This window comes from Lemur catta, chromosome 1, assembly GCF_020740605.2.
Source record: "Lemur catta isolate mLemCat1 chromosome 1, mLemCat1.pri, whole genome shotgun sequence".
In the NCBI taxonomy this organism is placed as follows: Eukaryota; Metazoa; Chordata; class Mammalia; order Primates; family Lemuridae; genus Lemur; species Lemur catta.
The window spans coordinates 8582455-8597289 of record NC_059128.1 but is presented as its reverse complement, the minus strand read 5'-3'; the positions used below and the strand labels follow the sequence as shown (position 1 = coordinate 8597289).

Genomic DNA, 14835 nt, shown 5'->3' with positions numbered 1-14835 from the left:
CATATAAGCGCATGGTTAGCATTATAGGAAACTGCTAAACTATTTCCCAAAACGGCTGTATCATTGCTTCCAACCAGCAATCTATGCAAGGTCCAGTTGTTCCACATATTTACCAGAACCTAGTAACAGTTTTTTAAAAAAAAAACATTTAGCCATTTTAATAGTGTGTAGTGGTATCTTGTGGTAGTTTTAACCATTTAATTCCTAAATGGTTAATGATGTCGAACATTATGTGCTCATTTGCCTCCTGTATATCTCTTGTTCAGTAATATCTCTCCTGTCCAGATTTTTGCCTATTTTTTAAAGTGGGTCGTTATTGTTGAGTTTTCAAAGTTCTTTGTATATTCTACTTACAAAGTCCTTTGTCAGATGATTTGTAAATATTTTCTTCCAGCAGGTGGCTTGTCTTTTCATTCTCTTAACAGTGTCTTTCACAGAGAAAAAGCTTTTAATTTTGATAAAATGTAGTCTGCCAATGTTTTCTTGTATGGATTGTACTTTTGGTGTGGATCCAAAAACTATGCCTAATGCAAGGTCATGAACATTTTTCTCCTATGTATCTTTCTTAAGATATTATAGTTTTATGTTTAAATTTAGGTCTATGGTCCATTTTTAGTTAATTTTTGTATAAGGCATGAGTTTGGGATTTTTGTTGTTGTTTGTGATTTTTGTATAAGAGATTGGGTTCCAAGTTCATATATCTACATTCAAATATGTGTGTGTGTGTGTGTGTGTGTGTGTATATATATGTATATATATATATATATATATATTGCAAATTGATGTCCATTTGTTCAGCATCATTGTGGAATGGCTATCCTTTCTCTATTGAATTGCCTTTGCAAGCTTTTCAAAAATCAATTGGCCATATTATATAGTATAAATCTATTTCTGGACCCTCTACTGTGTTCCAGAAATGTATAAATATTAACTTGTGCTAACACTACACTGTCTTGATAACTGTAGCTTTATAGTCAGTCTTGAAATAAAGTAGTCTGAGTTCACCAAATTTGTTCTTTTTCAAAATTATTTTGGCTTTGCTTGGTCTTTTGCCTTTGCAAATTAATGTTGGAATCAGCTTGTCAACATCTACAGACATTCCTGCTGGGATTTTCACTGGGATGGCATTAAATGTCTACATCAACTTGGGGAGAATTCACATCTTAACAATATTGAGTCTTCCAGTTCATGACTATAGTCTCCATTTATTTAGATCTTTGCTTTATTTCATGAATGTTATATTGTTTTCAGCATTCAGATCATGCACAGATTTTACTAGATTTATACTAAGTATTTTATTTTTGGTGCTATTGTAAATGGTACTTTTACTTGAATTCAAATTGTTGTTTGAATGTCAAAATGCACTAATCTTGTATTCTGTGACCTTTTAAAACTTGTTAGTTATATGATCATTTTGTAGATTCTGTAAGATTTTCTACATAGATGATCATGTCTTCTGCAAATAGAGATAGTTTTATACCTTCCTTGTATATAAAGAATCTATATGCCTTTTATTTCTTTGTTTTGTTTTGTAGATACTCTTTATCAAATTTAGGAAGTTGCCTTCTATTGCTAGTTTGCTGAGGATTTTTATCATGAATGGATGTTTACTTTTGTCAAATGCTTTCTCTGCATTGGTTGATATGATTATGTTTTATTTCTTCTTCTGTTAGTGTGGTATGAATTACAATGATTTTGGGATATTGACCCACCCTTGTATTATCTTTTTTATATATTGCTGGACTCAGTTTGCCAATATCTTATTGACTACTTTTTGTATATGTTCAATTGGATATTGATCTGCATTTTTATTTTCTTATATTAATAATTCTTTGATTTTGGTAGCAGAGTAATGCTGCCTCATTAAGATAACTTGGGAAATGTTCCATGAAATGAGTTGGAAAGTGTTCTCTCCTCTTGTTTTCTGGAAAAGAATGTGTAGAATTGGTATTATTCTTCCTTATATTTTTGGTAGAATTCATCAGTGAAGTAATTTGGAGATTTCTTTTTTCAGATCTTTGCCTATATATTTAGTTTCTTTAATATATATAAGGACTGTTCAGTTTATCTTTTTTTCTTAAGTAAGTTTTGGCAGTTTGTGTTTTTCAATGAATTGGTCCATTTCATCTACATTATCAAATTTATGGGTATGTAGTCAGTTTTTGTTTGTTTGTTTGTTTTTGTTTTGAGACAGTCTTACTCTGTTGCCTGGGCTAGAGTGCTGTGGCACCAGCCTAGCTCACAGCAACCTCAAACTCTTGGGCTCAAGCAAGCCTTCTGCCTCAGCCTCCTGAGTAGCTGGGACTACAGGCATGTGCCACCATGCCCGGCTAATTTTTTCTATATATATTTTTGGTTTTCCGGTTAATTTCTTCCTATTTTTTAGTAGAGACGGGGTCTCACTCTTGCTCAGGCTGGTCTCAAACTCCTGACCTCGAGCAATCCTCCCACCTCGGCCTCCCAGAGTGCTAGGATTACAGGCGTGAGCCACCATGCCCGGCCAGTTTTTAATAACCTCAATAATCCTTTATTATCCTTTTGATGTCAGTAAAGTCTGTAGTAATATCCCCTTTTTCATTCCTGATGTTGGTCATTTGTGTTTTCTCTCCTCTTAGTCTGGCAAGAAGTTTATCAATTGTATTTTCTTAAATAACTGGTTTGTAGATTCATTAATCTTCTCTGTTGTTTCTTCTTTAATTTTATTGAACTGTATTCTTATCTTTTATTATTTCCTTCCTTCTGCTTGCTTTGGGCTTAATTTAATCTTTCTCCCTCCCTAATTTCCTAGAGGGTAGCTTAGATTATGAATTGAGACCTTTCTTCTTTTCTAATATAAACATTTAATACTATAAATTTTCCTCAGAGCACTTCTTTAGTTGCATCAACACACTTTGATACATTATATTTTCACTTTTATTCAGTTCAAAATATTTGCTATTTTTCCTTGAGACTTTCTCCTTGGCCTATGCATTATTTAGAAGTATGTGGTTTAACTTCCAAGTTTTGGGAGCTTTTCCCAGTATCTTTCTGTTATTGACATCTGGTTTAATCTCATTATGGTCAAAGGACATATTTTGTACAATTTTAATTGTTTTGAACTTGATAAGGTTTGTCTTATGGCCCAGGATATGGTCTGTCCTGGTTAATGTTCCACGTGAACTTGAAAAGAACGTGAATTCTGTTGTTGGGTGGAGGATTCAATAAATGTCATTTAGATTCTGGTGGTTGATGGTGGTGTTCAGGTCTTTTATATCCTTGCTGATTTTCTCTTTCTATTACCAAAATAGAAGCAGTGGAATATGATAATGTTGGGTTGTATTCTGGGCATTTTGAATATCGTGTTGTGAGATGCTGGGTTATGGGTTGAGTTGTTGCCTCCCCCTCCTCCTGCCCCAAATTCATATGTTGAAGCTCTAACCCCCAATACCTCAGAATGTGACTGCATTTGGAGTTAGAGTGTTTAAAGGGATGATTAAGTTAAAATAAGGTCACTAGGGTGAGCCATAGTCCAATTTGACTGATGTCCTTAAAAAAAAAAAAACAAGGAGACCAGGACACAGACACGTACAGAGGGAAGACCACGTGAAGACACAGGGAGGAGGTGGCCATCTACAAGCCAAGGAGAGAGGCCTCAGAAGACACCAACCCTGCCAGCACCTTGATCTCAGACTTCCAGCCTCCAGGACTGGGAGAAAGCAAATCCCTGTTGTTTAAGCCACCCAGTGTGTGGTACTTTGTTATGGCAGCCCTAGCAAACTAATACACTGGGTCTTGTTAACGTTCTTTGGAGAATGTTGTTTTGTTTTAGCAGGTGGGGTCTGGTCTGCAAATTCTCTCACCTTCCGTGAGCAGTGGTCGCATGTGGTTCAGACTGTCAAGCCTTGGCAGTGCTGCTGGGACAGGATATGGGCGGGGATTGATGCCACAGTTCAGTCCTCTGTGCTCCTTTGGGTCCCTTCCGTGCATGCATAGTTTGGGGTGAGCCCAGAACTTGTGCAGGTCACACACAGACTTAGGGGGTTCCCTTCTCCAGCTTCTGGCCCCTGGCATTTCCCTGACACTTTCCAGCTCCCAGGGGACTTTTTTCCTAACTCCTTGGCTAGAAAGTCAGTGTTTCTGCAGCCACATCCTCCTGCACTGTCCCACAGGTTTGTGCTGCCAGGACACCCTGGTGGCAAAGCAGCAAGAGAAAACAGAAAGAAAAGATCAAGGGCGCCCCCCGGTCTTGAGACCACAAGGGCCCTTCCCTGGGTCCCTCTGGGCAGCAGGAAGGGTCTTCTCTTGTGTTTAGGTCCCTGTGTCACTGCTGCCATCACTGCCGTGGCAGTATAGCTTGGCAGTGGCCCTGCCTGGGGGCAGGCCCAGGAGAGAAAAAAGAGAAAAAATTGAGGATTCCTCCCAAACTTCAAGTGCAGGAGCCCCGCTCCTGAGTCTTCTAAGGGAGGGGGTTTCTCTTAGAGCTGTTGCGCTCAAGGCTGGGAGATAAGGGAGGAAAACCCCCAGTGAACTCACTGCACCCCTGATCCTCCTGCTGCTGACTTCTTGTCATTGTCCTCAGGTTGTAGCTTGTTGTACTCTGTCTGGGGTTGGGTTCGTGGTTGTCGTCTGTAAGGGGCTTACTCCATCCGGGCTCACAGGACTTCTCATTGTATTCTCGCTTTTTCATAATGATCCTGTGGGTCCCCGGCTGGAGTCCTTATGCGGAGACAGGGAACAGATCCGGCAATAGAAGTGGTCCAGTCCTGCAGGCAGACTGGGCCAGAACCAGGGCCGTGTGTCCCCCTGTGGGCTACCTCCGGGCCCCGCCCACCCCTTCATGGGACCCGCCCTATGGGAGCAGCCGTGGCCTTGCCAGCGTGGCACTCAGCACTCGGCCAGAGCAGCCTCCTGGCAGACCCTGCTGATTTGTGAGAGTCCGGGACCAGATGGGAATTGAAAGCTCGGGCGCCTTTCATCTCTGCAGACCCTCCTGCTCTGTGGCGCTCCAGCCCTCGGAGCGCATGGTGAGGGCGTTTATCCTGCAGTGGGCTTTCCATTTCTCTGCTCATGTTCCCAAAGCAATTCCCATAAAGTTAACCAGATGCAAAAATGGAAGATGGAGAAATGCAAAAAAGCTCCACTGTGGCGGGACCTTGAGACATCAGGTCCAGCTCCCTGCGCTGGGACCTTGGGTCCACGCAGCGATGACGACAGTCACGCTGATGCCTCACAGGCATCCTGTCACCCCACGGCACCACGGAGGTGGTTCCTACTCTGATCCTCATTTACAGACAAGGAAACTGAAGTGTGGGGAAGGTTAGTCACCTGCCCTCATCGTACAGCTGGGGAGGAACCGCACTGGGGCTCAGTCTCATGCCTGAGTCTTCAACCCACGTATGTCCCCAGCCTGTCCCACTTCCGTCTAACTTAAGTGTCTCCTCACACCACTGCCATCCCATCGCCTTGTTTCTGTCTCTGTTAATGTGCATGTGACACCATTATATGACCATGTGTTTAGATCTAAACTCTTTTTAAGTGTTGACCCCTTGACAGTCAGAGGTCCGGGTAACCCCTTGGCATCCCTAATGTCTGCCCGACGCCCCTGGTGCAGAATGGGCCTTTAGCGCTTATTGAATGAATAATGAATGGACGATGGCCCTCAGAATCTGTCCAGCCTTTTATATTTAGACCGTAGAGATCCTACAGGAATCTAGTGATGAGATAAATTATCTCTGTAATGTTTGTGTGCTTACTGGTGGCTTCTCTGGAATTTTCTGATGAACTAAGGTCATCTAGTGACCCTGAGCTGCAGATTACGTGCCCTGCAGAGACAAAACTGAGGGTGTGGGCCCTTGTACAAATTCTGAAATTGCTGCTATTTCTCAGATTGGCCGTGCACAGAGTTGTCAGATGTAGCAGATAAAAATACAGGACACCCAGTTAAATTTCACTGTCAGATAAATTAATCATTTAGGATAAGTATATCCCAGGCAACAGGTGGCATGCACTAAATGCTAAGAAGAAAATTGTTGTTGTTTATCTGAAATTTAAATTTAACTGGGTACCCTGTATTTTATCTGAGGATTTTATCACAGGGTTTATCTGACTTCCTTGCAACACAGGCTTTCGTTTTAGGCCCCTCTACAACGGACTCCGGCCTTCTCGGTATTTAGCAAGGACTTGTGAGCTGTGGGTAGGACCTTAGAAGTCTCCCCGTCCAAGCAGCTCCCCAGTAAGGCTCAGAGAGGGGCAGGGCTGGACCAGGCCCCAGGGCAGGGGGGGAGCACAGCTCTGAGCCCTGCGCCAGCCCTGGACGTGGGACAGCTGGAACGTTGTTACTCACGTTCAAATCCAGTTTTAAAATCCACAGCCCAGGAGCATCAAACTGTAGTTCTGGCTGGGCCAGGACTCCGCGGGGCAGGCCAGGCCGAGCTGGGCCCTGAAAATGGCCTTGTAGGGGAGGAGGGTGTGGTGGTCTCTGAGGGAGACCAGGACAAGTCCCCCATCTCCAGTCCTCCGCACAAACATGCTCCATTCGCTGTTTCCCCTCCTCTGCGTGAGTCACCTCTGGTGAGCGTGCTCTGAAGGCCTCCTTTTGCAGCATTTTCTGTTCCTTTCTCCGGAGAGTCCCGGCTTAGGGGAGATATATGTAACCACCGCCGCCTCAGCAGCAGCAGATGGGGACCTGGAGGCCACCCACTCCTCGAAGCAGCTCTGCTCAGGGGGCAGGGTGGACACTGCTGGGACAGACAGGGCTCTCTGGGCAACCCCCCTCACCCCCCGGGGATGCTGCTCCAGGGTCCACAGTGGCCCTGCCCACCGGGAACCCCTCCACACCACGCTCGGCCACCATGTCCCACATGGTGACCCCGATTCTGTGGGATGGGGACCCCCAGGTTGGGTTCAGAGAGCACTTGGTCCCACAGCCATGCTCATAACCATCGCATGTGGTGCACGCCAGTGTTCAAAGCGTTGCTGTTGATTTTATGAAGTTCAAAAACACCAAAAAGTAACAGAGACCCGCATACCCACTGACCAGAACAGACCACTTTTAATATTTCCCCACGCTCGCCTCATCGTTTGTTACAGATGAACTCAGTCTCCCCATCCTCATCTCCACGTTTCTCAGAGGCAGCAGCCACCGTGAACCTGGCTTCACGATCCGTGTTGACACTTTTCCTTACATACACGTGGATCTGTGCATGACATATGATATTGTTATGCATGCGTGTTTTTAATTTCAGGAATGCTCTCTGAGTTTAGTTTGTGGCTTGTCTTTTTCCCCAAAGAGCATTTTTCACCCAGTGTCAGAACCTCCCAGCAGGTTCTGTGAGGCAGCCTTTACTCTTGTCCCCATTTTTAGATGAGAAACTTGAGCCTCAGAGAGGTTAAGTGGGCCTAGATCACACAGAGAATTGTTGGCCCCGGAGCCAAATGTCATCATGCCTGCAGGGTTTATGGCTGATGGTCCTAGAATTAATTCATTCACCAAATACTTTTTGAGTGTCTGCTCTGGTCCAGGCACTGGGGATACCATAGCACACAGGGAGGAACCCACCTTCTGGAAGGTATGGCCAGGAAGCACAGCCTCTTTAGATAACATTGACCTTGAAGTTGTCTGGCCACTCTGTTCTGGTGTCCCCTCTTCAACAAGCCAACAAGTGTTTTTCTGATCTTGACATGAACATTTCTGATGGGGAAACAAGTTCCCCAAGCCCCTACACCCCACCCCACCCTGTGTTATCCTGATTACTAGTGTCTAACGCCACGAGAGGAAGTTTGTCTTCTTGTTCTGCCTCCTTGGGCCACACTCTTTGGCATCACAGCCCTTCTAGTGTTGGAAGTTAGGGGTCGTACCCCTCAATCTGCTCTGAGCCAAAAGCTCATCCAGGGATCCCATTCTCAGGGACAGGGATACACCTGCCCACTGGAATGAGAAAGCCCAGTTGCTCATTTCAACAATGGCATGCCACGAGAAGGCCATCTCCAAAAGTGGCTAAAAGTTGACCAGAGCTGGCTGGGCTACCTTTGAGAGTGACCTTCCCTCACCACCTGCTTCCAAGGTGACTTCAGCTGATGTCCCCTCACTCTAGCCACAAGCCAGCCCTTGATCAAATCTTCCTAACTTCCAAATGATGGAACTGGCCTTTTTTTGAGACTGACCTTTTTTTATTTTCCAGTCATGGGATTTTGCTGTTTAAAGCTATTTTCATGTCTAACCCAGCACTTCCAATTTAGAATCTATTTTACAAAGGAAAAAACATCAAACAAAACTAACAAACCTGAGACAGATGGATTGAGCAACGGCGCTGGCCAGATTTGGAACATCTCTCAGCAGCCTGCCTGAGCATAAGCTGGGGGCGTGGGCAGCCATCTGCTAACAGTTGCCACTGAGTATCTGATTAATTGATCACACAGAAAGCTCATGACTAGAAATGCCTGCTTCCTGATTTCCCCACTGTAGCTTAAGTGGTTGGATACAAGATGTTTATAATAAATACTCCTGGTTTTGAATTACTACAAGAATGATAGAGGGAAAGAATACTAGTAATTATTGATTACTAAATACTATTGATTATTAGTCATTATCTTTGACCATGTTTTATCGTATATGATCATATTCACTCCTTGCAACAATCGCGCTAGGTGGACTGTGTTCTCTTCATTACTTATGGGAGGAAATTGCGGCAAGTGGGAAAGTGACTCACCCAAGGCTCCATCCACCCTTTTGCCCCACGCTCTGAGGCAGCAGAACCGGCAGAACCAGTCCCAGACTGACCATACTCCTGGCAGTTCTGTGCTCTCGCTGCAGGTGCAGGGCAGAGGGACTCACCTTGGGGACTGTCCCCCCGCTGGGAGCCCTGGGATTGGGGTTTATAAAGTACAGCCTGGGGGGAGCCCTTCTGCTGACTTCAGATTCATGAATTCCACATGGTTTTACTTGTCACCCTTTTGTGTGTGTGTTAGGAGTGGGCTGAGGGAGTTTGTGGTGAGATGGCTGTACCCCTGCCCGCAAAGGCGCTCTCTGTCTGTGGGAGACGGACGTCCAGTGATGCAGGTCGTCCTGAGTCCTCTCTGGAATGAGTCCCGCGTGTGGCAGGGGCAGAATGGTGCCCCTACTTTCAAGGATGTCTACACCCCAATCCCCAAAATCTGTGGCTGGGTTGCCTTTCCTGGCGAGGGCACTTTGCAGATGTGGTTAAGTTCAGGACCTTGAGGCGGAGCCGGCAGCCTGGAGGATCCAGGGGGCTCAGTGTGCTCACAGGGCCCTTGTGAGAGGGGCAGGAGGGTGAGAGGTTGAAGATGCCACACGGCTGGCTCTGGAGATGGAGAAAGGGACCACAAGCCAAGGAAGGTGGGGGCCTCTAGAACGCTGGAAAAGGCAGGAGTCAGAACCCCCCGGAGCCTCCAGAAGGAGCGCAGCTTGGCAGACACCTTGATTTTAGTGCAGTGAGACCTCCACGCTGTAAGATAATAAATCAGTGTCATTTTAAGCCACTAAGTTTGTGGTAATTTGTCACAGCAGCCATAAGAAACTAACCCATGCAGACATTAAATAAATACCTGCAGGGAAGCAGAGAACAGTGAGGGGTACAGAGGTGAAGGGAACCCCCAGACAGGCTGTCAGGAGGGCCCATGTCCGTCCCACAAAGGGCTCTCTCTGTCCAGACTCTGCCTTGTTTTCCAAGGTGATTTGGATGAAAATACTCGTCAGACTTGTATATGCCCTAAGGAGAGGAGAGACCAGGCGCATGCCCAGAGATCTCCACGGGGTGGGAGAGTGGATCAGACCCCACAAGTGGAGTCCGGGGGGCACCTGTTTGAACAGCAGCAGCACGGCCCTAGCTGGGAGGGAGAGATGGAGAGACAGCCAGTGGGAAGGGGACGGGAATGCCGGTTAGTTCCGGGGAGTCCAACAGGGGCAGCCATGGGATGTGGCTGCATAACAAGCTCTGCAGCCCAGGCATGCTCAAGAAGGAGAAGGGGCAGCGTCAACTGGCTGAGCCCGCCTTCTAAGAGGCCACCAGCAAAGAGAATTGGTGGCCTCCCCTTAGCCTAGGAGGCTTCGCCCTGTGGGTGGGTCAGGCAGAGGCATCAACGATGCAGCCCAGGGAAGGAGAGGCCCCATTAGGCTGGCATGTGCCTGACTCATTCATACCCCATCTGACCTGCATCACCAGCCTGGGGGCAAAATGAGGTCGCAGTTCTTTTAGTTCCACTTTTAATTGTACTTTTAATATAATACATACAAACTGTTGTTACATTCCCATTTGTATTTGTCATTATATTTATTTGTATATACTATCATATTAAATATTAATATATTAATAATGTGAATAAATCAAAATGTTAATTTAGCTCATGCCTGTAATCCCAGCACTTTGGGAGGCCAAGGTGGGAGGATCGCTTGAGGTGAGGAGTTGGAGGCTGCAGTGAGCTCTGATCACGCCACTGTACTCCAGCCTGGGCAACAGAGGAAGACCCTGTCTCTAAAAAATAAAAGGACCCAGATTCCTCATGGCCTCCTGCTCCACCATCCTTATCTTAAAGCTTGAAAAAAATGTTCATTTAAATATTTTGACAGAATATGTTGTACATATAACAAGATATTAACATCTTGAAAAGATGTCAATTTAAATGTGTTGAGAGAATACATTACACATATAAGGAGTACACATATCTAAACGTGCTGCTGAGGGGGGGTGCCGAGTGTAGTCCTGTAACTGCAGCCCCCATCAAGCAGTGACACCTGGCCTGCCCTGACCCCTGCAGGGGTCCCTTCCACTCTCTGCATCCCCAAGGTCAACTGCCCTGTTGCCACCGGAAGGACAGCACTGTGTTGTGAATACAAATGCCAAGCACCTCCCAGCACGAGCCCATCACATGTCGCTCTTCTCAGCCGAAGCAGGTGTCAGGAGCCACTTGTCTGAGTAATGATCATACTTTATGAAGAGGCCATTGACATTCAAGGCGGATCAAGCATGGAGCTATTGAATGGCAGCTGCCCGGGCACCCTAAATCCTCCCTGTGTCCCGGGGCCCAGCACAGAGTCTGCCCCCGAGTCTGCGAGGCTGGGTGCAGAGCAGCAGCGCCAGGCTCACAGTCTGAGACACCCTTGGCTCTCAACCCTGACTCCACCTTGACCTCTGCTTACCTATCTGAAAAACGGGGATACAGTACCCTCTAGCAGGGGCTCCACATGGATAGCAACGGTGCTCAATAGATGTGTATCCAATGACAGTGTCACTGTTTTAGTGTTCATTCATTCAGATCCCATTCAAAAGAAACGTTTATTATAGGCCAGATAGATACCAGAGCCAACCTTGGGGCTGAATGCATCCATTTTCTGGCTCTGGAGCGGGTCTGGAAGGGCCTGGGACCCTGGACATTGCTATTCTGGGCTGGAGAAGGGAGGGGCCTCTTCACTGCTGTGACTGAGGTCACCCCATCCCCTAGAGCAAGCCACTCCCCCACCCCCAACCTGAGTCTGAGCAGCAGAGAGCCTTGGTAAATGGAAGTAGGAAGTCTGATCCCTGGATGCAAGCATTCTGGCATCCTTACATGCTGAGATGTGTGGTGCAGGCGGTAGGAATTAGGATTGCTCTTCTGGGGGAGTTTGTCCCTGTGCCACCAGAAGCTATATTCATACCTGCTGACTCGGAAATTGTGTGTCTGAGAGTCTGCACTAGTAAACAAAAATGTGTGTGCGAGGATGTATGTAAATCCAAATGGATGCACAAGGATGTTTACCAGTGCATGATTTTTAATAGGAAAAATGGAAATTCCTAAATCTCCAGCTGTAGGGAAGTGGTTTAATTATGGCTTGGATTTATGGCAGAATATTATACAGCCATCAAAATGGAATTTGGAATTTTGATGGACTTTTTACTATAGGGATAAAAAAATACATGTTTAAATGTGTTCTTTCTCTCATATACACATGCAGAAAAAGAAAGATTGGAAAGGAAAAATTGTCAAAATGTTAACAGTAATTACGTGGTGAGATCATGATTCTCAGATTTTTTTTTATCCTCTTTTATATTTTCTGAGTGCTCTGTGCTGAGCACATATTATTTTTAAAATTAGAAGAGAAACAAAGGCATTTTACAACCCATGCTGTCATGGAAGGGGCTGACATGGGGACAGGGCGGGGCCTATGTGGGTCACCAGTCAGCTGTCAGGTGACTTCCTTGACGCCTTCTCACGCAGAGGGGCGTGAGTATTTGCCTCAGAAAGCTGCCACGAATTCTAATTTGTGTAGGTTAAAATACGCGTTGTCCCTTATAAAAACACAAAAGCAAAGCCCTGCTTTGCAGCCCCAGAAATTGTGATTTCACGTGGGCTTGCTCGGTCAGGCCAGTGTCGTTTGGAGGGCACACCTGCCCGAGCTACCACGGGCCCTGGTTAACGTTCTCTGTCCTTCTTTGCAGCTGCCCATGATGGGAGGAGTTTTCATGGACTCGCCCAACGAGGACTTCAGCACCGAGTACTCCCTGTTTAACTCTTCCTCCAACGTCCACGCGGCCTCCAATGGCCAGGGCCCGCCGGAGGAGCCGCCTCGGTCGTCCAACGACGCCGTGTTGCTGTGGATTGCCATCATCGCGACGCTGGGGAACATTGTGGTGGTCGGGGTGGTGTACGCTTTCACCTTCTGAGGGAGCGCGGAGATCGGCAGCCGCCAGGACGGCTCGCCCTGCGTCGGGCTCACCATGGGGTGAGGCCCTGCTCCTGGCACTGTCTTGCTGTTGGTCTTCAGCCACTCCTACGTCCTAAAACCAGGAACTTTGACCACTTGAATGGCCTCTGTAGGGGCAGCAACTGTGCATCCGGAACTTCCCCGGGCAGCCCTGATTTCAAATATTCCATGCCGTGGTCAGGCTGATCCAGAAAGCGTGGCCGTGTGGGCTTCCTGCTCCCGGAGGCGAGACGGGGCAAGGCTTTCAGAGAGCAGATTGGGGAATTCTTGAAGCTGCATTCCCAGAACACGACCCCGGATGCAACAGCCAGTTAGGTGTAAAATATAGATGTGGCTTGGTGATCGCTTGCTGGCAGTAAATAATCACCTGTGTGTCTTGTGTTTATGCAAACTTATCAAACCTCGTGTGAGGCTGCTGGGCCCAGAGCAGCCCTCAGAACTTCGGTGTTCCCAGCCCAGTCTCGGTCCCATATTCAGCCCCTTGGCCCCTAGGTGGCCACAGGACAGTCCTAATTTGACTTTGAAATGGCACCTTTGTCACAAGACACCCAGCCCCTTATGAAACCCAGTCGCATCAGGATAGCCAGGAATGGGGGGTTAGCAGTAACGTGCTGGGGTTCCTGGGGGTGTTGCTGGTGGTTTTTTTCTGCTGGGTGGATTTTCTCTTCTTTTTAAGGAGAGGAGAGGATGTCTTTAAAAGTTAGATCTGCCAGGCGGTGAACTCTTCCAGCCACCCACATGAAGATGCTCTTTCTTCTTTGAGGGATCCTAGAATGTTAGAGATGAATAAGCTCGTGTCCACTGAATTCTTTGGTGGATGGGTTGGAGAGGGGCGTGATTTGCCTGCGGTCACAGGGCAGGTTAATGTGGGAGTCAGAACAGGAAGATGTTTCCTAACCCTCAGCTCAGTGCTCTCTCCGCCCCAGCGACGTGCTCCCCTGAGCAGGTCCCTGCCTTCAAGGCCGTGCAGCAGAGACGCCACCCTCGCCCTCGGGAGATCATCCAGGGAGTCTTGAAGCTGGTGCAAGATCGAGGGCCATTCGAGTACCTGTATTTGACACTCATTCTGGACACTGTGCACTCTCCTGCGATTGTGAATGTGCTTCTGCCCCAGTCAGTTTCCTTAAAGTCTTAAAAATCAGTGTCTGGGGTCCAGGAAAACAAGGAAGCTCCCAAGTGAAGACCAGAGCAGCAGGGAACGTGCCGGGGGAGCAGCACTTAGGAAAGGCCATTGCATGGCACCCCTGCCCCTTCCCTGCCTTCCCAAGGCAGCTTCCCCTGCAGATGGGAGCAGGAAGGATCTCAGACCAGCTCACTCTCCTACGGCCCTGGAGCGGCTTTCTTACACTGCGAAAAAGAAGACAAATGGCATAAATTCCCCTTCTGGGGTAGAGAAATGTAAAAGGCTGGTTAAGAAGCCCTTGTGTGTATTTGGGGACAGTTGCCAAAAGGCTGAACTTGCCACTGCAGTCTCAGGAGAAATGAGAGCTCTTGATGATGGGCAAAGGGACATCTAATTGTCCAGAGGCAGCACTCGACTCTGGGAGCTGCCATGGTAACGGGAGTAGTAGCCTGGCGTCCAGACAGTGCCTGCTCACGCCCGGCCGCCAGCTCTTACTGGCCACATCTGTCACCATGGCCACGCGTCCATCAGCCAATGCTTCAGCTCAAATGGAAGTCGTGAGTGCAGAGAGCCAGCCTGACCTTGGCTGTGAGGGAGAAGGGACATGGATCGGATGCCTGGGACTCCTGGAATCGTCGGCGGGGCGGAGGCTGGGCTGGGTGTCAGCTGTTGTGTGCACGGGGCGTTCGTGGATGTTCACCCCGGCTGCTTCTCCAGCAAACTGCAGGTCTGCCCCGTGAGCGGGGTCTTTAGTAAAGAGGTGTCTCCATGAGAGAACCCAAGGAGAGAAGTCCAGGGCCAGGGCGGGGCCCGGGGAGGTGCGCGACATCTGTATGAGGGTCACTCCAGCCCGCACACTCTCTGATTCTCCACTTTCTGGCCCCGCATCCCCAGGAGGGTCCGCGGTCCCGGAAAGAGGCAGGTGGGCAGCTCCCTGGTCTCCGCGTGGCCTATGAAGATGGCAGTTGGGAGAGAGGGTTCTGTGTTTGCCGCGATGGAGGGAGGAGGGGGCAGGAGAGGAGACAACAGCTTCTGG

General features: G+C 47.7%; 1 protein-coding gene across 1 annotated transcript in view; it reads left to right on the top strand.

Annotated features, from left to right (window-relative positions):
• The window catches only part of C1H14orf132 (chromosome 1 C14orf132 homolog), a 43221-nt gene extending 29517 nt beyond the window's left edge, over positions 1-13704 (top strand). The window contains exon 3 of the mRNA XM_045539191.1: positions 12411-13704. Within this exon, the coding sequence (XP_045395147.1) occupies positions 12411-12635 (225 nt within the window). The 3' untranslated portion in view covers positions 12636-13704. The remainder of the gene's footprint in view (positions 1-12410) is intronic.
• Positions 13705-14835: the final 1131 nt, after the last annotated feature.